We start from the raw sequence: 23870 nt of genomic DNA, 5'->3' as shown, positions 1-23870 counted from the left end.
AAAAAAAAAAAACTCTAATGTGAAATCATCCAGCTCTGTGCTTTGTCTCCTTCCATTGTTTTGATTGAACTCCACTTTGAGCTTCATCAGCCAAAAATGGCTCAGTTTTCCCTTTCTTCTTTTAATATTCAAAACAAATGCCATCTCATCTGACCTTCAAAGGCCATGCCAATGTAAATAACTCTTATAAAAGAAAAAAAATTAGTAGAAAACTGCTCCATCTCTACAGAAACCTCCCTTCTTCGCCCATATGTAAATGATGCAATTCATCCTCGAATTGGCCAATGCATGACATTCTAGAGTTTTTATCAAGCAACAGCCAAAGAGCTCTAACGTGATATCCCCAGCTGCTTCTTCATAATTCACCACAGAAATTCATTTTTCAGTTCCTCTCCATGTACTTCTGTGATAGTGTATTTTCTTCCTCAATATCCAGTTCACCAATCTTCTCTTTCAGGTATTTCCTCCATTTCTATGTTCCCTGCTTCTTCCTTCATTTCTTAATGTGTCTTTTCCCTCTGGGGCACCTCGTTGGATCTGTAAGCTGCCCACTTTGAAGTTTTCCTCTTAACACCATTTCTTCATCTTACCCAAAAGATAAGCCTCCAGTAATTTATTATCCAATCTGAAGGTGTTTTCTTCAATTTATTTTTTTATTTTTTTATTTTTTGGGTGGGGGTGACAATTAAAAATTAATCAGAGAAGAAATGTACTGTACAACCTACTGTTACAACAACAATAATATAAGATAAAAACAACCAATCAGAGTCCACGAAGACTGAAAACCCAAAAACTACGAGATTCAGATTTCAAAGGAAAGTCCTTCCCAAAACATAATCTAAGGGCTTACAACCCCTTCTCTGGCCACCTAATTAACAGTACTTGAATTCCATTGAAATCGAACTTGCATTTGAGATGCTAAGGTTAGGACTGATCTACCATAAGAAGAGTACCGGCAATGCTCCTCCAAGAAGATTTCCACTAATCACATCACAATGGCTGAATGAACCTCAATAACAGCCCTAGAGAAACTCACTCTGACCAGCTTCTCCAATCCAGTTCTGACTGCCATCAGTTACACTCTAGTAGAATATACCTCGAAAATGACCCAAGGGAAGGGTGGCTTCTTCCATTTCTCTTTAACTCAATTAGCACATGGTCCATTTTGGCTAATTAGAAGTTGGAATACCAACGCATATTTCCATTCTGATTGAAAAGAGATTAAAAACCTGCCCAGCACTAGTAAACTGTTGACCCATGTATACTTTCCTACATTTAGAGGTAGGTCTTCCCATTTATATTAATAAAGGCATTAAAACATCTCATCCCTGAATATATCTTTGAAGCTTTCTCCCCCTTTTCACCCACTGCCCTTGGAACCACATCAAAATCTCTACCTATGATCCATGAGCCACTCCACAAATTCCAAATAACTCCAATTCTGTCCACATACCCCCCTTCTAGCATTTTCATTGGACCATACAGGCTGTTCGGAACCCATTTTAACCCTTTTCCTTCTGATTTAAAGAGAACCATGATTGAGAATTTTCCTACTCTTGACTTCAGGCACCATTGACAATCTGGATTCCCCAACACCACTCCCCCAAGACAAACTCATTAATAGGGGTGCAGGTTTGGCCTGGCGAGCCCAAGCCCGCCCTGAGCCTGACAGGGCCTGGGCCTGGGCCAGGGAAGAAATCTTGAGGCCCGGTTTCGGGCCTGATGGGGCTAGGTCCACTGAAACAGAAAGTAAATATCCAACCCATTAAGAGAACCAACAGGTACTGTGGTACAGTAGATGAACCCTTTGATTAATGGATATGACTCCTCTCCTTAGTGGTGATCGCCCAAGTCGGCCCATAGCTACCTGGGTAATTGCCACGTGTCCAGGCGACGATCCAACGGCGCCCAACGAGGTGCGGAGAGGCATTGGGCGCCGTTGGATCATCGCCTAGACAGTGGTGATTGCTCAGTTAGCTATGGGCAAAACCTGGGTGATCACCGCTCAGGATAGGAGCCGAATCCTTGATTAACAGCCAGCAACAATAGGGTTATAACATGCCTAATAAGTAGGCCAGCAACAGTGGTCGACACTAGTATTCATTCAAGTCACAAAGCCTAGTCATACTTCAAGGATTGATTTGACAGCAAAACAGTAGTCACTGTGAATGGAAGCTTGGTGCCCAAATTTAGAAACTATGAATGACCTTTGAACTCTAAGGTCAATACACTGCAAGAATATAAAACAGCATTCAAAGTCTCATAAAGTTCTAAAATGAATGAAACAATGACAGAAGTAAAATACCTGGTGAAACTCAACAAGAAGATTATTGCCCGCAAGATATCTCTCGACTGATAAAGCAGCTACACAACCTGATCCAGCTGCAGTTATGGCTTGCCTCCATTCATGATCCTATTCACAGGACAGGAGAGTGAAAATGTATGATTGATTCCTTACACCAATAAACTACAAGTGGGTTAAAAGTAGAGGACCAGTTGAAGGGCATTCTTTCATTCTGTTTTCTGCACTACAAGTTTCAGATTGGTTTACTTCTGCAATACTTGTTTCTTCGATAATTGTTTGAAGATCTGCTGCTACACTAAACTTGATATTTTTTTTGAGTATTTTGCACTGCTGTTTGATGACTAGTAGTGGAGTTATATTCTCCGTCTGAGGAAAGTAACAGGATATGTTGGGTGGCTTTGTTTGGAGGTAAAAGTCCCTGTGATATCTTCTTTGTCGCTATTTTTTTAAGTGTTTGATCTATGGAATCCCGACGTTAACTTTAGAGCGCAGGTCGATATCCTCCTGCAATTCTGCTTGTGGGAAGGATTATGAACCCTATTCATTGTTGGCTTGAATCCATTAATAGGTTTATGGATGAAATTTTGGAATGCAGGTAATGGTATTCTAATCACCTAAAAGTAGTGACCGGGATTCCACAGGGAAACCAGAACTGCATGGCTATGGAAGGACCAGATTTGAGAGAAAATCTATAGCTCACAAATATGGTGATCAGATGAACTAGAAATTCTCGCCGAATGGTCTATCTAGGGTCAGGAGCAAACACTCAAAATATCACAAGAATCAAATGGTGGGATTGGGAGGTATGGGCTAAGACAAAAAATTGATATTCCTCAAATAAAAAATAGAAAGTCTGAAATTTTATATGTAGTTTGAGATTAGTACCTTCAAAGTGGTAGGATTTAGAAATTATTGAAGGTTACAGCAATACCTGATTAGAAGGTCAAGAAATTAGAAAAATTTGTAAATTTGGAAGATGGCCCAAAAGAGAAACTGATGAGCCTCAGTCCTGTAGCATGTGCATATCAGTAGCATTAGTAAACTGAATTTATATCAGCCAACAGCCCAACAGAATAGAGTACTCAGAATTAGTAAACTTTAAGAGAAGAAGAACCAGAGATAGAAAGTAGCTGAACAATGATCAGAACAAGGGAACACTGGTATACAACAGCAGTAATGGTATTCAGATGCTCTACAAGGACTGAAGCTATTCTCTGCAACTAGGGGTGAGTTATGAAAATATCAACCAGGTAATTGACAAAGAGGAACTGAAAAGGATACCTTACCAACCGTCAGATGTGTAGAACAATGGCTGACTTTAGGTATGCCGTTGAAGATGAAGAATTGAAAAGAACATGTTTATGTTGGTCCCCCACCAACTAGAATATGGCCTCTCACCAATCTCCACCTTGGAATCTCACCAAGGTTTTCTGTCTCTCAATACAGAAATGCCTCTCACACTCGCACACATGCACATAATAAGGTTCTGTTTTCTGTCAAAATCGTGGGGACTGCCCCTTCTTTATTATTAGAACTATCAAGTTACACAAAAAGGAAACTCTCCTTAGCTTAAGGAGAGTTTTAGTAAAATAGAAACTAATTATTATTATTATTTTGGTAATAAAATAGAAACTAAACAAGAGATCTTTTGGTAATAAAAATAGAAACTAAATAAGAGCTTACAGGAATAGGAACTCAAATATAGAAACCTAACATTCTTAATGACTAAGAAGCAGAAAATAGAAACTTAAAAGAAAATAATCTGCCCAGATATTCTCCACTCAATGCAGCTTTATGACTTCTAGAAACTCCACACAGATGGCTGGTCCTAAATAGACCCATATTGAACCCACATAGAACCAGACTAGACCACACCAGACCTTGTTAACTCAGAGCTGGACCTGGTTTAGGCCTTTGTTCCTGCAGAAATATTTCTTCTGGAACTTCTGATTCAAATCAGCAGGTCCATAGGATCATCTGGTTCAAGATATTTGGACTATGCCCCCTCCTAACTCCAAATGCCCAAACCGACTGAACTATTAGATGAATTGCAATGACTATGTAAGGTTATAAGGTGGAGGTGCTATAGCAACAGTAACATAACAAAAGATTAAAATTGAAGTTAGGTAGGAAGTCTAATTCGAAAATAGCATTACCTGTACATCTCCAGCTGCAAAGACACCTTCAACAGAAGTTTTTGCAGTACCTTCCTTTACTACCACATAACCTGCACTATCAAGTTCAATTTGCCCTTCCAACAACTGACTGTTTGGAGTGTGACCTATGCCATAGAATAAACCCTTCACTTCAAGCACTGATTCCTCTCCTGTGTCAATCTTCTTAACTAAAATCCCAGACATCTGGCCCTTTGTATTGCTGACGACATCCACGGCCTCTGTATTGAAGTGCAAGGTAATATTTGGATTGTTGAAAACTCTGAAACATTCGCCATAATCAACCTGTTAAACAAACATTCAGGGAGTTGAAAATTTATGATGCAAGGAGCCATTTTCCGTAGAAAAACATTATAAGCAATCAAGACAAACATATTGGTGTCAAAGAAAACTTTACGCATCAGTTATCACACAGTTCTTGACCTAGGAAAATGTCATATTAGCGGGGTATATAGGCCTGTAGTTTACTAATGGAGAAAAAGAATGCCAATGGCCTATATTTTTGTTGAAGCAAACCATGGATACTCAGAGTATGTTAGTATAGCACACAGGAGCACTTAATTACATGTTCCACAATGGAATTGTTTATGCAAGGGATGATGGAAGTGAAAGGAATAACTCCAACAAAATAATATAATAATAGTAGGGAAGGAGGGGGAACAAAGAGTACAGAAAATAGGGGAGATCTCTCCAAGCAACAAAACTGGCACAACAATGCCAGGAGGTGTAGAAACTGAAACCTATAATGATGTACAAAACGAATGGAAATAGAAAACAAACAATCACATAATGCAAGGATTTATGTGGTTCAGCAAGATTGCCTACATCCACAGTGAGATGAGAACCGCTTCACTAACAATGGAGAATAGGGTTACAGCCACTCACCCAGACGCCTCTCTTGTTCAAAGAATACATTCACCATAAATTCACAGCAACTTTATATACGTACAGTTTACTGAAATATCCTTATAACCCTAAAATTTTCCTCGAACCCCCACAACCCCCAAGCAACAGAATACAATACATCTTACCCTCAGCAGGAGGGGCAAAAAAGTAACACATCTCAACCCCATAACATCAAAGTAGATACCCTAAGTCATTACTAAGATCAGATGCAACATAAGAATGCAAGAAAACTCAAACATCTTACTAGCATCCACAATCTAATGCAGGTTCTTATACTCCAAATCAAACCAGGAGTAGAAGTTGAGTCGAGTGCTACCTGTAACCGGACTACATCTTGTGACGTGAGGCAACCGCATGTCAGCCCAACAAAGAATAACAAACAAAAACCTGCATGGTATTTCAAGGTTCATATTGGAACTTTTAACCTAATTAATACCTAGGTTGGAGTCAAGTTAAGCATACTCAAACAGAGGGAAGTCTTATTCTGATCTGATCAACTGCCATCCCTATGTAAATCATCAAATTAATCCCCAATAAATATAGGTAGTAAACACTTTTACAACTTAGTTTATCTTTCATTCCAAAATGTAAGGGCGTACCCAGTCCATGAGGCTCCCGCATGTGCGAAGCCTGGGGGGGGGGTGAGAACTATGCAGCCTTACCCCGAGAATGTTGAGAGGCTGTTTCAACTGCTTGACCACCAGGTCACAACATTTGTACCTTACCGTTAGACCAAGTGCGCACCTTTCCAAATGGTAAGATGGAAAAATAATAAATCTTCTTTTCAAGATTACAAAAAATCAGGGTAAAGTAAGCAAATATTTTGCTGAGTGAAATTACGCGCCATATCATGTTTTTCAGCGATCCAAGCACTGGAAAATCATTGAAGCTTGATACTAGATCAGAGTTCCATTGCAGAATCCCAGAAGACTTTACAGTGGGTATAAAGAAGGTTTGTAATTTGTTTAGTAGAAAAAGCGCAGGATATGGAAACTACCTAAAAGTTTATAGTTAAGGAGAAGAAACTGCTTAATTTAAATTGCAACACCAGGCAACATAAAATTGTAACAATAGGCAATAACTAATATGTAAATAAAAGAGCAAAACGAAAAAACAGTAACGTATGTCTTGTTCAATTTAAACACCAACGCTAGGATCTATATAATTTGAATCCATCAGTTCACCAGAAAGACAAATACTGTAAATAAAAGCAAGAAAAAGAACTCGTGAGTTGCAACTTAACTCACCTATCTTGCATTGCTTTAGATGCCTTCAGTTGGTCCCTTCGGACAAGTAAATGCACATGACGAGCATATTTTGTAAGATACAATGCTTCTTCAGTAGCTGTATCACCTCCTCCAACTACAGCAAGAACTTGCCCCTTAAAAAGTGGTGATGCTCCATCACAAATTGCACAGGCACTAATTCCTCTACTCCAAAATTCATGTTCACGAGGTAAACTGAGCCGTTTTGCAGTAGCTCCTGTGGCTACAATAACACTGTGGCACTTTACCTGAAACGGAAACCAGGTATAAATAATCTGGGACAAGTTTACAACTAACACAACTGCATAACAGGACAATTATAAACTCACCCAAAAAAAAAAAGGATAAATAGAGAATCAATTTTGAATCTCCACAACCAACCCAAGGTGATTACTTTGAATTTTCTGTTTCAGTTTTGGGAGAACTTAGGTTTTTAATACATGCAAACAGAAAAATCATACAAGAGTAACTGGTTTGAGGGAGGAATAGGATATATTGTCATGGAGCTCCACACACTGTAGAAGCCATAGTTTCATAATAATCAACAGCAAAGTAAGTAGTATGAGTTTCTAAAGCTCATCTCGAAGTGTTATAAAGATCACCAATGGTAAGACTTTTCAACCTGAAAGTGACATGCAAGAATCAGACCAAAAGAATAGGTAAAAGCATGCCCTTCAGGACCCCAAATGTCAATCATAACTCAAGGTCCAGGTAACAAGAAGCTTTCAGTGAGTGAAGTTTAATCCCATCCCCATCAAGAGGACACTGATCCACATTTCCACATATAAGCCTCACACCCAAAAATCTTTATTATAAGGATCCAATGGACAAGAGAGACCTCATTCTACTACTAATGACAGAGTGAGAAGAATTTTTCAATTTTTTTCTCTTTTGATATATCAGAAGAATTTTGAATATCCATCAACTGATCAACAAGCCTTTTTCTAGATGTCCTAATTAATGGCATACAAGGAGCCTTTTTTAAGCAATTCACCCTTGCTACCATCTCAACGTTGAGACGAATAAATGGTAAAACTAGAAAGACAAAATAAGGGATGAACAAATCAGATCTCATTTAGAAGTAGCTCTGATACATGACAAGTAGCGAGAGAGTCATTTGAGGTGTATGGACATGTTCAACATAAGCCTTTGAATGCCCTAGTATGGAAGGTTCATTTGATTCAGATTGAAGTAGCTAAAAGAGCAAGGGGTGGGCCTAAAATGACTCTAGGAGAAGTGGTGAGCAAAGACATGCATACTTAAGACTAGTACCAAGTATGAATTGAATAGAGATGAATAAAGAAAAAGGAGTGCAGTGGAGTCATTTCGTCGAGATAAGGTTGAGTGCAGTGGAGTTGAATTGAATTGTACACTTTTGGAAATCCGAGATTCCCAGTACCTGCTTATTATTAAGAAGAGAAGAGGTGTAAGCTGGCAAGATCTTCTCTTGCCTAGTATGCATCAATGCTTGAAAATAAGGCCGATGCAAGGCTTCATAAAAAAAAAAAAAAATCTGATTTTTGTATCAATGTTCATCATTTGTGGAGGAATATTCAAGGAACACCATTTTTTTTTTGTTTGTGTTGAAATGTAATGGAGGACCACAAGGTTTTGTACAGTCACATCATCAATGCTGGAAATAAAGACGCTCACTCATTGGCAAAAGAGAAAGTATAGCAAAAATTCTTCTAAATATGAAGAAAGGATATAGTATCAGCTTTATTCTTGACCTAAATCATGAGAACCTCTAACAATATTCAAAATCTGTAGGAGCAAGAAATTCGTACAAGTCTTGGTAACATTCCGATTTTTCAAAATGTTCAAAATTTAAAAATTTCCCCCTAATTTAAAACATTTATTGGAAGCAGTCTCTATCTTCCTCCTTGACTTCATAAGCTAATTGCTTACTTTTCAAAAGTTCTTTTTTCTTTTTACTTTTTTTTTTTTTTTGGGGGGTGGGGTGGTGTGGTGGTGAGGGAGGTGTTGGGAAGAGAATGACGCCCAATCAAACAAAGAAGTACATGAAAGCCACACAGTAGAGTATCTTCTCACCTCACGTTCACTACTCCTTATGGTAAAGGGCTTGCTTCTCACATCAATATATTCCACGTCTTCTTGGTAGAGCTCTGCTCCCCAACGCTCGGCTTGCCGCCGTATCCTAGTAAACAAATTGGACAAGCAATGCCATTATAATCACTGACCACTTCACTACTCAATCGAGGTATAACAGGTTCCCACTATACAGAAGGAACTGCAGAGCATTAAATCATTTACCGGTCCATCAAATCTGGCCCAGTTATCCCATCAGGAAATCCTGGAAAGTTCTCCACTTCTGTGGTAGTCATCAACTGACCTCCAGGAGAACCACCTACTTGATAACCTTCAAATACTACAGGTTTCAAATTCGCGCGAGCTGCGTATATTGCCGCCGTATATCCAGCAGGACCTGAACCTATAATTACCAAATTCTCGATACCCTTATACGTAACTGCAAGAAACCCAAGTATTCATCACAAACAGAGAAAGAAAGCATCCCTTCTTTTCCTTCCAGCAAAAAGAATGCAATCACAGTAAAGTATCCCATTTAAAAAGAACATAGCAAGAATCAAATTGGGAGAGGTCAGATAAAGAATTTTCTTTTAATAGAACCAATAAAAAAAGCTACAAGTGAAGACAAGAACAAGAAATTTTTAAAGAACTAATGCCGTACAGAGTGATTCAATGGATAAAATAACATCTAGTCAACCATTCAGTTGGATCATGGATGAAGTTCAAAAAAAGCGGAGCTTCCAGTGTAATCTGAATACGAATTAAAAAATAAAAGAGGTGAAAGGAGGAGGGAAGAGAAGGGGGAAGAGAAGATAATCTGTACCTGAAGAGGTTGGGAGGTCCTCTGTGGATAAAGAAGCTCTGACAGGGAGAGACGAAGCGATGTATAGGTGAGTTCTGAGAGTGTCGACTCGAAAATGGCGTTTCCGAGTCACAAAAGTGAGGCGCTTGGGGGTGAGGAGTGTTTTAGAGAAGGTGGAAGGAGGGGGAGAAGCAGCCATGGCAGCCCTGTGAGTTATGGTTCCGACTCCTATCCTCTCAGCCATATGTTTCGGACCATACACTGACACTACGCTACAATGTCTGCTAAAGGGAATGAAAGGCTCTCTCTCTCTCTGCGTATAGTCTCCTAGTAAGTTAGGATACCTAACGGTTGTTTTTACTGTAATGTCACCGTTGTTGGTTGGAATGTCGCAGTTGCTGGGAGCATGAAAGGGGTTCACGCCTTGATGGGAACTGAAGAGGGACAAAATGTTTTAACTCCTTTCTATCCCAAAGTAATGGCAGCACAGAAAATGGTATCATTTATATTATGGATGTGAATTTGTAACTAAAACCATTTATCGGAATCGAATCGATCCGTTTACATCAAAATCGTAAAATCATTTACTCTTATGGTTTCAAGTTTCAGGCCGATTAGTCAAACGGATTGGATCGATTTTAACTGCGAAACCCGTTGATTTCGAACTTAATTGAAACCATTTAAACTGATCCAATTAATCCGTATAACAATTAAATAAAGCAGAGCAGTAATCCGTATAACAATTAACAATTAAATTAAGTGTCCATTCTGCTTTGGTATGATTTATTGTAATTCAGTTCAAGTTTAGGCTTTAGATCATGAACTTGTAATCCATATATGTTACTATGTTATTATATTATCATAGGTGGGGTGTTTTGGCTGAACCACCTATCATTTTAATATTTTATGCTTTTTTTTTTTTTGTGAATGAAAATATATTAAAAAGAAAAAAAAAAAATACAAAGCCAACACATAGGCTATCCAAAGGCCGAAGTCCAAACAAATGAAGAACCAATGGGAGGGGACAAAACAATCATAAAGGGAGATACAAGAAAAACTAGGGGTGGGGGCAAATTACATATTAAGAAAAGAATGGTACACTAAAAGAAGGGGGAGGGAAGAAAAAAAAAAAAAAGGTTTCATCAAAGTTAGGGGGAAGGGGAGACAAGTGGAAGATCCCAAGCCAAAGCAAGATGCCTATTTCTAAAAGAATCTGGGCACCTGGCACACCTATAAATGATTTTATTCCTCACCTCAAAAGTGATGGCATTCCATATTTGATCAATAGAACGTGAAGATGAAGTTCATCTCTTTTTATTTATTTCCCACCAAATATGATGAATTGCTACACAAAAAGCCAATTTACCTACAATTTCACAAGAAGTTTTGCCATTGAATTATTTTAAGATCCACATCCATTCCCTACAAAAAGAAATGATAACTCTAGGAAGGGGCCAACATTTCGTAAGGATACCATTCCTAACAGACTTGGAAAATGGACAAGAGAAAAAAAGATGATCCACACTTTCTATAGAGTTCCAACAAAGGCAGCAATTGAGAATGGCTATATTTCTTTGAAGAATAAACTCTTGAGTGGGGAGGGATTTAGTCATAGCCCTCCAAACAGTAAAGGAATGCCTAGGGATAGAAGAACTAAACCAAATAGATCTAAACCATGGTACAACAGGAGCTCTAGTGCGCACCAGATTCTAAGCAATAGAACTGGTGGATTTATTAGTAGAGTTATCCCATTGAATAGAATCCCCATTACCCCTAGGCCTAAAGCAAATATTTTATGCTTTAGAAGGCTGGATTTGGATATTGTATGATATTAGTTCCATATGTTTGAGAATGGCCGTGTAAAGAAATAGCACTAGATTATCAAAAAGACATACCATCGTCAATATAGAATCTCTTATTTGTGGTTGTCAATTATTTTTGGATAAGCTTATGATCTTCAGTTTAGATGTGGTTGCAAGTTATAATAAACCGATTGTGAACCGTTTTACAAACCGTATGGAATAAATCGAAATCGAAACGGTTTAAAACTATGAAATTGACGCTGTTTTTATCCCGTGGAAATCAAAATCGTTTACTAAACGGTCACGGTTTCAGAAAGTGGAACCATTTAGTAAATGGTGCGGTTATGGTTTTAGTCAAATAAATGTGAACCGAACCAATTTACACCGTTTAAACCAAAACCGAACCAATTAACACCCTTAATTTATATGAGTTTTTTTTTTTTTTTGGTAAGACATATGGGCCTACATTTTTTCTTTTTTGTGAATAACATATGGGCTTACATGAGTATAGGAGAAAGTAATAATGTGAGCGCCACATCTCAGTATGGTGCATTGTGTCATTTGTGTGCTTTTTGTGTAAAAATTGTTTGTAGTCGCTACATCAGCGTAGTGAGCATTGATTGGCTGAGAGCCCCTTGGGGCACGTGCCCATATGCTCTCAATCGTTCGATGCTTACCACTCGCTACAAAGGATATGGACTCGTGCCTTTTCCTTAAAAATAAAGGCAAAAGAACTCTACCATGTTGGTGTAGAAACACCATTGTATGGGACAAATGAGAGAATGCACACCAGCATGTTCAATGCCCTGGTCATAGAGGTTCAGTGTGGTCTTTTCGTGCACTTTGTCTTTAGGCCTTTGATGTGCCAACTGGACAAGATTCTTTTATCCTAAAAAGTAGGGAAAAGGTTTTTGTGAGGGAGTGTAACACCTATGTTTTGACCCCCTGAAATGAAAAATGACATCTTTATGAATGTTTCTAATTCATTGGCTCTCATGCACGAAAGAATTACACTCTCCACATGAAACATTTCTTCAAAAACACAAGAGCAACAAACTTTGAAAAGTCCCACACTCTGTAGTTACCTTGGAAAAAAATTACTAAAAAATGTGGAATATACTTTCAGGGTTAAAAAAAAAATGGAATCAAGATTCAGAGGGAGTGATCTTGATCGAATACGACTTGCTTTAGGAAAAAATTCACTAGGCATAGTGATAAAGTGATTGTAATTGCAAGAGGGATTATAGGTTTAATAGATGGCATTAAGAGCTTCGTCGGTCAATCTTTACCTGCCATCACAATTTTTTTGGTTGACAATTTCAAAAGGAGAAAGTAAGAGATTGACGATTTTTATTCGGTTTATCAACATAATTATTTGGTTTTAATCATCTATAAACTGCGTGCTTTGTGACTCATTTGGACTAAAATTATCCCGTTAACTATTCATTTTATCTAGAAAGGAGATGTCATGATTTGTAATTCATACGTCCTCAAGAATGGTCAATATGAAGGATTTTACACCGTGTCCAAATATTTGTATTTTGATAGTTCAGTTGGTGTTCAAATTTTATGACAGGTGAATCTTGAGATGTCCTGTTCATGTTTAAAACTAATTTCAGCTTAAATGAAATTTGCCAAACTTTGAAGAACCATATGAGAGAATGCACATTAATGATTAAAGTACTAATATTGGTAGTAAGGATATGGAGAATGATGCACGTCAACACATAAAATAATATATCATTGGATTAATAAATCTCGATGAAATTTGACATGTGGTTTCAAAGCCATGTCACTATCTATCTATTGGAATAACTGCATCCCTTATCCATGTGGCACAATGATCACAACAGGTAGCATGAATGTTGTTTCCTTCACTCTTAGAAAAAATAGCGTTATAATTTTATTTATTTATTTATTATTATTATTATTTTGATAGTAAGCGCATTAGAATGAGTAACTACTATTATAAGATATTTCATTGCAAGCAGTTAGCTTCATTTATTATATTCTTTTATTGAAATATCTGTCTTAACAAATCTTTCAATTCAACTTAAATGAGAGAGAGAAGAGAGGGAGATGGCTACAAGATATTTTGGAGGTCTAGTTAGAGAGATTTTTTTTGTTAAGATATTTAATTTGTTCTAAATATATCATAGGTTATATGACTTTGTTTACAATTTTTATTTATTGGTATAGTGATCTTAACAAGAAGTCTCTATTAATATAACTTAAACTTGATAACCATGTGATTTTTCATCATATGAAGAACAAGAAGCAAGGAAATGGATACCTACCATTGTTTAAACTCGATATAAAAAAGCATATGACTAAATCGAATGAAATTTTTCAGAAGTAACATTGATTTGAATGGGTCTTGTGACAAATGCAATGTGTAACCATTGTCTCATACTTTTTCCTAGTTGACGGAATTCAAAAATGAGTTGTCTTTCTATCTAGAGGACTTTGGTTAGGTAACACGACTTTCACCAGCTTTATTTATCTTCTGCTCAGAGTGCTTGACATCTTTGATATCTGGCATTGTGAATCAGATTATCTTCAAGAATATATACAAAATTGTGGGCGTAAGAGGCCTTCTCAAAAGAGACAAGTACTTAGTTCATCAAAATGGTCAAATAAATAAAATAAATTAATTAATGATGACCCACAAGCAATTTTTACAAGAATTGAGATCTTAATGACATCTTCCACAACTATTGGTAAATTAGAAGAATAAACAACCATGAATCATGATGCTCATATTTTTATTTCTTTTTTAGGTAAATGATGCTCTTGTACGAGATGAGAAGAACTAGACAGAACAGTTCCTAGCTTCCGTGGATTGAATATACATGATGAAATATTTGTCGGCCTTCGGCTTAACATCTAACTATTTAATAGCCTAGATTTAACTTCCTCTGACTCCCCTTTGTTTTTATGTTAATTTCCTTTTGTTATTATTAGTATCTGCATATAATCAATTATGTTTGGGTTTCTAGAATGAGTTGACATGAACTTGGTCGACATGTACTGCCAAATGAAACTTGTCAGAAAATTAGCCTTATCTACACATGATGGATTATAAAGTGTAAAATATTTGAAAAAAAATATTTTTAAAACTAATCCTTTTATAATTAATATAAAGGGGAAAGAATCATACACGCTATAGTGCATATTTTGTTTTGTCCTTTTCACGTGATAATTTTCTATTCTAATCATTCTCTTCACTCTCATTGGTGTAACATGTAGAATTCTTCATACATTGCCCTCGTAGAAAACCCTTCCCCTTCATATAGTAGGTCAAAGTTTTAGTGTCATCAATGTGGAAAGAGAATATCTTCATCCACGGTGATTTAATCCTTTGATTGGAATCCTAGAACAATGAATCTTATTATTAATTCTCAACCCTTTTGTCAAAAATTCGAAATAAATCAGAGGACCGCCAGATCTTGTGACCAAAGAAGTTCTCTCTTCACCTAGTGTGAAGAAAAACCCAGTCCTTAATAAAAATTCACTTTAAACTGTAAACCCAGTCATTAATAGAAATTCCCTTTCCTCTATGTAGAGTATATGAACACTTTAGTGGGAAGGAAGAAAGAGGTAACATTTGACCTTATATTGTATCAATATATATTCTCCAATTTGACTCTGGGTTGATCTGGTTTGGCTATTATTGAAGGGTCAACATCTTGCAGCCTTGTTAAAATGGCATGTGTCATGCAACCACGTTTGGCCACATTCTTCTTACCACCCGAGATCAAGGCACTCTCATCAAAATAACCCTTCAAATGTGAAAGCAAATGGTTGGTGAAGACATATTGTCTCATACCCACAAAGAAATAATCTTCCTTGGTCAATATTCAAGAAAGCTCAGCTGCCTTTTCCCTTAAAAAAAAAAAAAAAAAAAAAAAAAAAATCAGAAACGTCTTAGAACGTCTAGCTTCAGTGAATTTGTCACCCAATCAGTGAATTTGTCACCCAATCTTAAAAGGACACCAAACCGCTTTTCCATGGATAAAATCCACAAAGCTAAGAGAAAACTCACAGTCACCTATTAATACCAAAAAATAAAGCCACATAGTCTATCTAAACTATAGCTAAAGTCCACCACTAGCTAGCTGTTAATAAGGTAGAAGATGGAGAGAAGGATAACCAAAGGGGACAAAAAATTTTCTTCTAGAGATCATCACATTCACACCAGCCTATGGGATTAAAATAAGGGATGAGTTATATAAAAGAGAAAATATGTCTCAAGCACCCTTATATTTAATTTCTTTCTAAGATGGATAATAACCATTGGGTTGATATTATCATTTAAAAATTTTTAAAGCTGTGTTTGGTTACACTTGAACTGAGATCATCTCATTCTAGACTCCTCATCCTTTGGATATACTCAGTTGGCGCAATGATTATTGGAACCATTTTTATTTTATTTTAATTTATTTTTTTACTCAATTTTTAACTCTTTTATTTATTTATTTATTTATTTGCAATATCTAGATTGCTTCGAAAGGGACCCATAACAATCCAGGGTAACTTTGTCTCAATCAGATTCCAATCCAACATTTAAATAAAGGTCTCCAGACATATATGATAGGCCTCAGTCATTCTATTTGTTATTCACATCCTTTTGATTAGATATTTTCTGAAGATTTTTTGCACTAACAAATTTTAAAAAATGGAACAGTTCCAACCCAGGTGGCTTCCAAACGCAACTTTAAGAGTTTGTATCAGTTGAGTAGGGAGCTATATAAGAAGAGGTGGACTTTGTTGATACGTTTCAATCAATTCTTCATTTCTTCTTTCTTTTCCAAGATCAGAGAAAGGCCAAGAGCCTTCCTCACAATTCTCATGAACTGTGGAATCGTGTTGGGTTTCTATTGTTGGGATTGGGAGTTCTTAAATTCCCTCCTTCTCTTCTCCCCTTGTAGGAGCTCCTCTTCTTCCTCAGTTTTATAAATTTTCTCTCCTCTAGCTTTACTGTAAATATATAGAAAATAATTAAAGACCAAACCATGGCTCAGGCAATCACTGAGGAACATGAGTTTGATAAGAGTCTGTTAGAATATGTTAGGAGATCTTCCCCACCACCTTTCTTGTCCAAGACTTATATGCTCGTCGAAGATCCAAGCACCGATGAAATAATCTCATGGAACTCCGATGGATCTTCTTTTATAGTATGGAAACCGGCGGAGTTTGCAGGTGATCTCCTTCCAACACTCTTCAAGCACTCCAATTTCGCAAGCTTCGTTCGACAACTCAATACTTATGTAAGTAAATTTTCCCCATTTTCATGAGGAATTGAAGTTAAAATTGTGTTTGGTATGTATTTTTGGAATAGATTTTGGGTCTAAAGCACTATTATTTTATGTAGGGATTCCGAAAAGTCACAACGAACCGGTGGGAGTTTTGTAATGACATGTTTCGAAAGGGTGCAAAGGAGTTATTATGCAAAATTCGGCGAAGAAAGGCGTGGACTAATAAGGGTCATAACGCATCTGCACCAACTGAGATTGCTCCACAGGAGTCTGATGAAGATGGAGGGTCGACATCGTCGTCTTCGTCGGGTTACAGCATCATCTTTAATGAAAATAAGAGACTGAAGATGGAGAATGGAGCCTTGAGTTCAGAGCTGGTGAGTATGAAGAAGAAGTGTCAAGAGCTTCTTAATTTGGTGGCTATTTTTACTGGTTCAAGGAATGATAAAGAAGAAGATAAAAGGCCTAAGCTTTTTGGAGTAAGGTTGGAGGTTATTCCAATGGAGAGGAAGAGAAAGAGGGGAGAGATTTGTGAGAGTTAATCTCCAGAGATGATTTAATTATCTTAATCATGCAAATAGTAATGTGTATTAATTTAAAGAAGTAAGCCACTCACAAGCAAGTGTCTTAGGATCTTATGCAATTATCTAATTGGGAATGCCAAGATGATGGTAATTGAAATCTCAGCTAACCATGTCTGTTTGTATATCCCAAATTAAAGCATTAAATATACACATATTCATCCTAAGGCTCTGTTTGGATTTTACACTGGGTTAAAGCTCTGGAGTCTGGACTGTTTTGAAATCTATTTTTTTGGTGGTTCACAGAAAATTCTCTGAAACCCATGGCCTGAAAACAAACCATGGATCAGTGAAAGTAGTAGGTAGCCACCAAACCCAAGCACATTACGACTTTTTGGAAGAGTAGAGACAAACAGAGCCTAACTTTAGTAATCTTGTTTCTTCCAAGTGGGCTTCGGCTTTTGAACCTCTTTTTTTATAATCATTAGTTTAGGGCTCATCTTCTTTGTTTCGCACTGTGATTTAAGAATCCTTCTTGTAGAATTGACCATTAATATAAAGGGATTAGGGAAGAGTCTTAGATCACGTGCATGTTCGATTAGGTGATTGGCATCTATTCGTTTTTGTTTTCATATATACTCTTTCATACACTTTTGATGATTGTAATTAATTAAGACATACATGTATGGGTAGGTGACCTAGGCTGCATTTGGTATACGTTCTTGGTTCATAATGCATTTCAAGAAATCATACAAAATACACCATTAGTTTTCCACGATGATCTTAAACATTTATATATTTGTTGTCTCATCTTCTCAATATCAATATTTTGTTGGATCTCGGGCATCTCACCCCTTGAAGATCTCAAATCTCACCACTTGTCTCATCTTAAACACTTTGAAAGTGTTTGGAATCATATAATGATTTTTTTGAAATTAAGGTTATGTTTGTTATATTTTTTAGAATGTATCATCCACCTAGAATGCATACCAAACACAACTTTAGAATATAAATGCATTCCAAACATTGAATGAGAATACCATTTGGTACCAGCTACTCTTGTTCTCAGTCGAAATGTGAATGGGTTAGATTTATATAGTGCATTCCAGAACAAGCCGCATTTTGTGACATCAATTTACTAAAATGCATATCAAATAACTTTTCTTTTGGGGGGGGGGGGGTGGTCAGAATGTGCTCCCAACGTATTTTCAATAGTGCATACCAAACCATGTTTTCAAGTATTGGCATCGTATAGGCTTTATCGTATTAGTATCGACTGAGACTAGTCCTTATATTTGATCGGTCCTGATCAGTTATCTGTATCATTTAGGGGTAAAATAGTAAAAACAATATATTCCTTTTAAAAAAATGTAAAGATAAAAGTGACCAATGCGCACTGATCTGAACCCTCTTTACATAAGCGTTTTATACATAAAATTTTGGCCCTACCTAAATAATCATGTGGTCGTAATTGGAGTACATGCTATTCTACTTTCAGGCCTCCGAAACTCCAAAATAGAAAAAAAAGTGTTGGCGGAAGTAGTTATTCTTTTATTAGGTAGTCACGTTTTGAAATTTTCAAAATGACTGTTGTACGTACTTATCAACTATCCCTTAATTAAGAACTTGTGTTGATCTCATGAGATCTAGGAAAGTAAACATCCTTGAAGAGTTCATAATCATTCATAAGTTGCTCTTTAGTCACGAAAACAATTTATCTTGTCAAGGCTCCAGTTTCAAGGTTGAATAGGAGTGTCAATGATTTGTTCCATGGTCGAAAATGGTGGTTAATTACTTTCATTCTCTTTCCTAATTCCTCCTTTCTCTTTTGAAAATGTGGTATTGGTTAATCTCTTACATTGTTTGGGAACTAATCCGAATCAACTTGGAACCAAGGTAGATCTCCATCCTCAAATTCTGATTCGCCAATCCTCACAAAACCTGATTGACAAGCTCTGTTTACCCCTATTTTATACTCAAACGTGGTCATCTTTGACGGTTTACTTGAGTCATATAAACTAATGTTATATTTGGTATGCATTCTAGGTCGATAATATATTCTAAAAAATCATTCAAACGCAGCTTAAAAATTATTGAGGTTGAGAATATGAGAGACAAGTATACTTTAAATAAATAGTGGTTCCAGATATTTAAGATCATGGGTGAAATACTAAGGTTATATTTAATATGATTTCCTTGAATGCATTTCAAAATGTATACCAAATGGAACCTAAGGGATCAGATCAAGATTGCAGTGGCTGATCTATCCATGGTCAAAATCCTTGTCTTATACTGAAGGATTTCTGTCATGCCTCTCTGTTGTTAGCCATTGGACTTTTCGCCTTGGTCCCTAAGACCTTCCTTAATTAGTGCTCTCTAACACTCCGCCTTAGAAATTTGATTTTTTCAACAATTTTCCTAAACACTACAATGATGCGAAGAGAAAGTATGATTATTCTTGCCTTAAACTCTCCCGTAAAACAATGGCAAGGAAATGCATAGTATGATGAAAGCCTATTTTAAACCCAAGTTCGACATCCATACGTAGAGAGAGTAGTTATTGGTGGATTACTATCATGCAAAAAAGATTATATTTTGCACCGCGATCAACGAATTTTCTCCCCCATTCCCACCCCCTGATTATCGTCCACAATTTTTTTTCTTCAAAACATCTGATCTTGTTTCTTTGTAAACTCCGTCCAAGTGAAAACCTACAAATCAATGAAAGGTGTCGAAAACTCCTAGTCTTCATATTACGTGAAGAGAAAAGTGTCTCTGAGCCACCTATTGCAAAAGAGGGGTTTTTCTCTCTCTCTCTCTCTCTTAAAAAACGAATAAAAAATTACATTATGAGGATAATATGGAAATACTGTGGATTTATAGAACCCGTCTCCCACCGGCAAATAGATCCAAGAAAAGAGAGATACAAAGGAAAAATTACAAATGAAAAGTGGGGCAATCTTTTGTTCTTCCTCTTGGACTTTTGAAAGATGTCTACAAGAAGACTAATAGATAAGTGACCAAGGCTTCATTCTTGTTCTAAGCTGCAGACGCCTTACAAGGGATGGCAATGGGGCTGATTAAAGGAGATACCCATGTCGCCTTGCTCTTAATGGTTCAAGTATGATATTGACCTTCATCGGTAAGGTTTGAAATGGTGCTTGAAAAACCTCAACTACCTACCCCGTTGCCATACCTAAGTGACCTAACACTATATTGATAGAATTAAATTTATGGCCTTACTTGACCGTCCCTGAACCTTTCAAAAATTTCATAAATTAAGATAGTGATAGATTGTTGGTAGTTGATGATGTGAAGTATGATTAGGTTTTCCTTGCTACAGTAGTAACAATTCTCTTAATCTCTCTATGTTATCAAATTCTTTTATACACTTTTTTTGGGTGTTGGGGGATAGATAATTTTACTTCAACTTTACATTCAACCAAATACTCCATAAAAAATTTTCTGTTACAGCACTTTGACAGTTTAATTTTGTTTTACCTTGCTTCGAACCGAATGAGACATAAACAATTCTTCTTTCTCTATGGGTGAAGGCAAACTTAGTCCAAAGGGAGATGTCATTGTAGTGTTGGCATTTTCCTCCTCTCATATGAAATGCAAGCTGTGTATCATTAAGCCTTTGGGAAAGAAGACATTTCTTGTATGAAGTAGAATCAGATCATTCTTTCTTCAGAAGAAAATTTCATCATTTACAGCTCTCTGTTCATAGTCATAAGGAAACAATAATTAGAAATATACAGCACCAGGTACTCATTCATTCCAACTGTCAAAACATTTTCCTAGAAAAAAAAAAGGCAAAATGACTCGGCTAACTTTGCTTCTCTCCAGATGCAACATTCTCAACAGTGCTGTCAAGTCCATGGTAGGGAACTTCAATCATGGGTATGGGTATTGGACGGCCTTCAAAGTCCTGGGGAAAGCATTCAAATTCAGGGCCAAAATTGAACCTGACCACACAGTTGGGCTGGTTGGGAAGTGTGTACATGGAAGCACCAGGGTAGTAGCGGCCCCCATATAGATCCTTGAAAGCAACACCTTGGCATACACCATTCTTGAAGAACGATATCTCACTTCCTGCACGGCAAAACAAACTTTGTCAAGAGAAGAACTCACCCATTTTAAATATGCATAGATTAAATGGAAATATCAGCCTCACTTCACAGCTGATAAGATATGGATATTTCTCATCAAACACTGTGAGAAATAAAAAGATCCCTCTCAAGAAAATGGTACCCCAAATTTCCCTCTATTGGTGGCCATTGTTGACTTGAAAGTTAATTCATGCAGTTTCAAATCATCATTAATTCTGGGTTCCTTTCTAGCTGAAATGTCTGTACAAGAGAAAAGGATGCATAATCTATTGTTGGTGTTGGTAAAGAACCAAATATTCCTTCATTCACAACTAGAGGTCAAGAGAACACAACTAATAGTGCTTAACAAAATCGAGTCACATTGAAGGTCAAATCCCTTAGGGAAAAAATTGCCTAGCCACCTACCTCCAGACACTGCAGAGATCAAATATCATAATTAGGACAAAGAAATGCACCTGGATCACGTCATCTTCTCCCCCCCCCCTCACCCCTCCCCCTCTCCCCCTCCCCCCTCCCCCCCAAAAAAAGCTAAGCTGAATCGCATTATACAAAATAAAAAGAGAAATAACAAAATGAAGCTAATTGAAAATATGTTCTGGGGAGAATAAAAGGTGAAAAACTTCATGATGCAAAAAACCACAAAACAAGCAGTTCTATATGTGCTTGATATAGCAAGTGAATTGGAAATAGATTTGGCTGATATTGGCACTTGGAATTATCCAACTTTCTAACCACTCTCCAGAAGTGGGAAGATATCCACAAACCTCTTGACTGTATCCAACCAATAATCAGTGAAGAAACTCCCTCTGCCAATATTTATTAAACCCAAGTTCAATGGAAAATTTCAAGTACTGTGAAGACATGATGTCTACCCAGGATGTACAACACCCGCACCCGCCCCCACCCCAACCCCCACCCCCCCCAAAAAAAAAAAAAAAAAAAAAAAAGAATCTGATGGTAAACCATCTCTAAGAAGAAAGGGTTGACGTGTACCAGCTTCTAAAGATTCAATCCATGGATATACCGACAAAGTCTTTGTAGCATTACCAAGAAAGGGTTGACATGTACCAGCTTCTAAAGATTCGATCCATGGATATACTGACAAAGTCTTTGTAGCATTAACCTAATCACAACCAAGTCAGATGATCTGTGCCTTATATCATAAGCATTACCCCTTATATATTCTATTAGTTTCACCTCACCAAAGTACTCATACCAAATTACAGCTCTAAATCAGCTTCTACTTTGCCAATTGTGGCTGATACCAAGCAGCAACAAACATAAGTTCCAATCTTTCAAACACAAGTGGCATGAATATAATTGAACAACTTCTTGCCTCCACTGAACCATTTTAGTGTTGCTTATCTCAGGTGGTTGCATACCATCCAAAACCCTTAGGGTGGGGCCAAAGAATTCCAAAAAATATAATGCAAGAAATAGCCATTTTCTGGGGGATCATCGATGATTCAAAAAACTCACTTGAACAAGAAATCAGAGCAAAGATTCAGACTCCCCTTTCAAACTCTTCAGGAGCAATATACACATTGTGTAGGATGTCGACTGAGAAAGAATCATGCACATTTAAGGCTCCCCATTAACCATATGAAAACCACAATGCCAAGCTAATCTTGAAGAGCAGACCATCATTTAAGAGGCTCACCTGTAGTTCTTCCTTGAACCAATCTTATTCCATAATCCATGCAAAATCTGACAGACAGTACCATGGGAAATAGACTATTACTCAATCAGCTGTGCCAAAGTTACGACAATTACTGCAGGCCATATTTAGTTCTAATCACCAATTCCTATAGGCTGAATCTCCCAAACTACTTTCCTAGGAAATGTAAGTTACTTTCTTTTAGCCTTCCTAATACCACATACCCGTTCTTGACTTCTTGCACTCTAAGACCCCTTCTTTTTTGGATAAGCAATCAAAGGCTTCCATTAATATTAGTAATACAATTTTACACCTGTTTTTGTTAGCTTTTGTGTTACACTTTACAACTAAATGAGTAAAAAAGAAAATGCAATCCTTTCTATACTTTATAAAATAATACAAAAGGCAAATTCCCCTATCATTGACATACATTCAAGTATCAAAGGCCGTCTTGAACCTGCAGAAAATTTCTTAAGTCCACGTGCCCAGTTAGTTATGGATGACCCGAGCCACCCAAACAGTGGGAGGCAACTTACTGGTGTGTACTATGACTGACTTAAAAATTTGTCATTTTTGGCTCCCCAGGTTCCTATATCATGGCATCTGGAAGCATGATCCATGGAGTAGACAGGTGCACACCGCAGTTGAATTGAGACCTGTGTGTAACTGTCATTTAGTGACAATTCTTGGCTTCTACAGGATCCTGCCTATAGTTGTCAAGGCGTCGCCTAGGCGTCCAAGCGGTTTTTTAGGGCCAGGGCGAGGGACGCCATTGCTGAAGTATAAAAGGCGGTCGCCTTTGGTATAAAGGCGTCCAAAAGGCGTCGCCTTGGTCGCCTTGGACGCCTTTATACCAAAGGCGACCGCCTTGGTGTATTTTTTTTTTCCCCCCCTTTTACTTAATTATTTATTTTTTATATTCTGATTCTTAATTTTTCATTTGATGACGTACGGGTTTTTAAAGGATGTGAGATACATGGAATCATTAACTCTCAAGTGAACAACAAAAAAAAAAAAAA

The 23870-nt window shown here is 37.1% G+C and overlaps 3 protein-coding genes across 3 annotated transcripts in view; 1 reads left to right on the top strand and 2 right to left on the bottom strand.

Annotated features, from left to right (window-relative positions):
• The window catches only part of LOC122089098 (thioredoxin reductase NTRC), a 13730-nt gene extending 3874 nt beyond the window's left edge, over positions 1–9856 (bottom strand). The window contains exons 1-6 of the mRNA XM_042658557.1: positions 9523–9856; positions 8925–9138; positions 8703–8808; positions 6633–6898; positions 4462–4741; positions 2306–2413 (exon numbers count right to left, since the gene is read on the bottom strand). Of these exons, the coding sequence (XP_042514491.1) occupies positions 2306–2413; positions 4462–4741; positions 6633–6898; positions 8703–8808; positions 8925–9138; positions 9523–9745 (1197 nt within the window). The 5' untranslated portion in view covers positions 9746–9856. The remainder of the gene's footprint in view (positions 1–2305; positions 2414–4461; positions 4742–6632; positions 6899–8702; positions 8809–8924; positions 9139–9522) is intronic.
• Positions 9857–16097: 6241 nt separating this feature from the next.
• Positions 16098–17289, top strand: LOC122090154 (heat stress transcription factor B-3). The gene is made up of 2 exons (XM_042660002.1): positions 16098–16573; positions 16678–17289. The coding sequence occupies exons 1-2, from the start codon at positions 16319–16321 to the stop codon at positions 17101–17103; spliced, it is 681 nt and encodes a 226-aa protein (XP_042515936.1). The 5' UTR covers positions 16098–16318; the 3' UTR covers positions 17104–17289.
• Positions 17290–20741: 3452 nt separating this feature from the next.
• Positions 20742–23870, bottom strand: part of LOC122088866 (protein TRAUCO-like) — a 13093-nt gene continuing 9964 nt past the window's right edge. The window contains exon 2 of the mRNA XM_042658219.1: positions 20742–21177. Coding sequence (XP_042514153.1) covers positions 20912–21177 — 266 coding nt within the window. The 3' untranslated portion in view covers positions 20742–20911. The remainder of the gene's footprint in view (positions 21178–23870) is intronic.

This window comes from Macadamia integrifolia, chromosome 9, assembly GCF_013358625.1.
Source record: "Macadamia integrifolia cultivar HAES 741 chromosome 9, SCU_Mint_v3, whole genome shotgun sequence".
In the NCBI taxonomy this organism is placed as follows: Eukaryota; Viridiplantae; Streptophyta; class Magnoliopsida; order Proteales; family Proteaceae; genus Macadamia; species Macadamia integrifolia.
This window is presented reverse-complemented; position numbering and strand designations above follow the sequence as displayed.

Excerpts from the sequence above, each read along its gene's own strand:
- LOC122090154 (XM_042660002.1), top strand. The coding sequence starts at position 16,319 with ATGGCTCAGGCAATCACTGAGGAACATGAGTTTGATAAGAGTCTGTTA. Across the intron at positions 16,574-16,677 it reads TTCGACAACTCAATACTTAT|GGATTCCGAAAAGTCACAAC; the intron begins GTAAGTAAATTT and ends TATTTTATGTAG.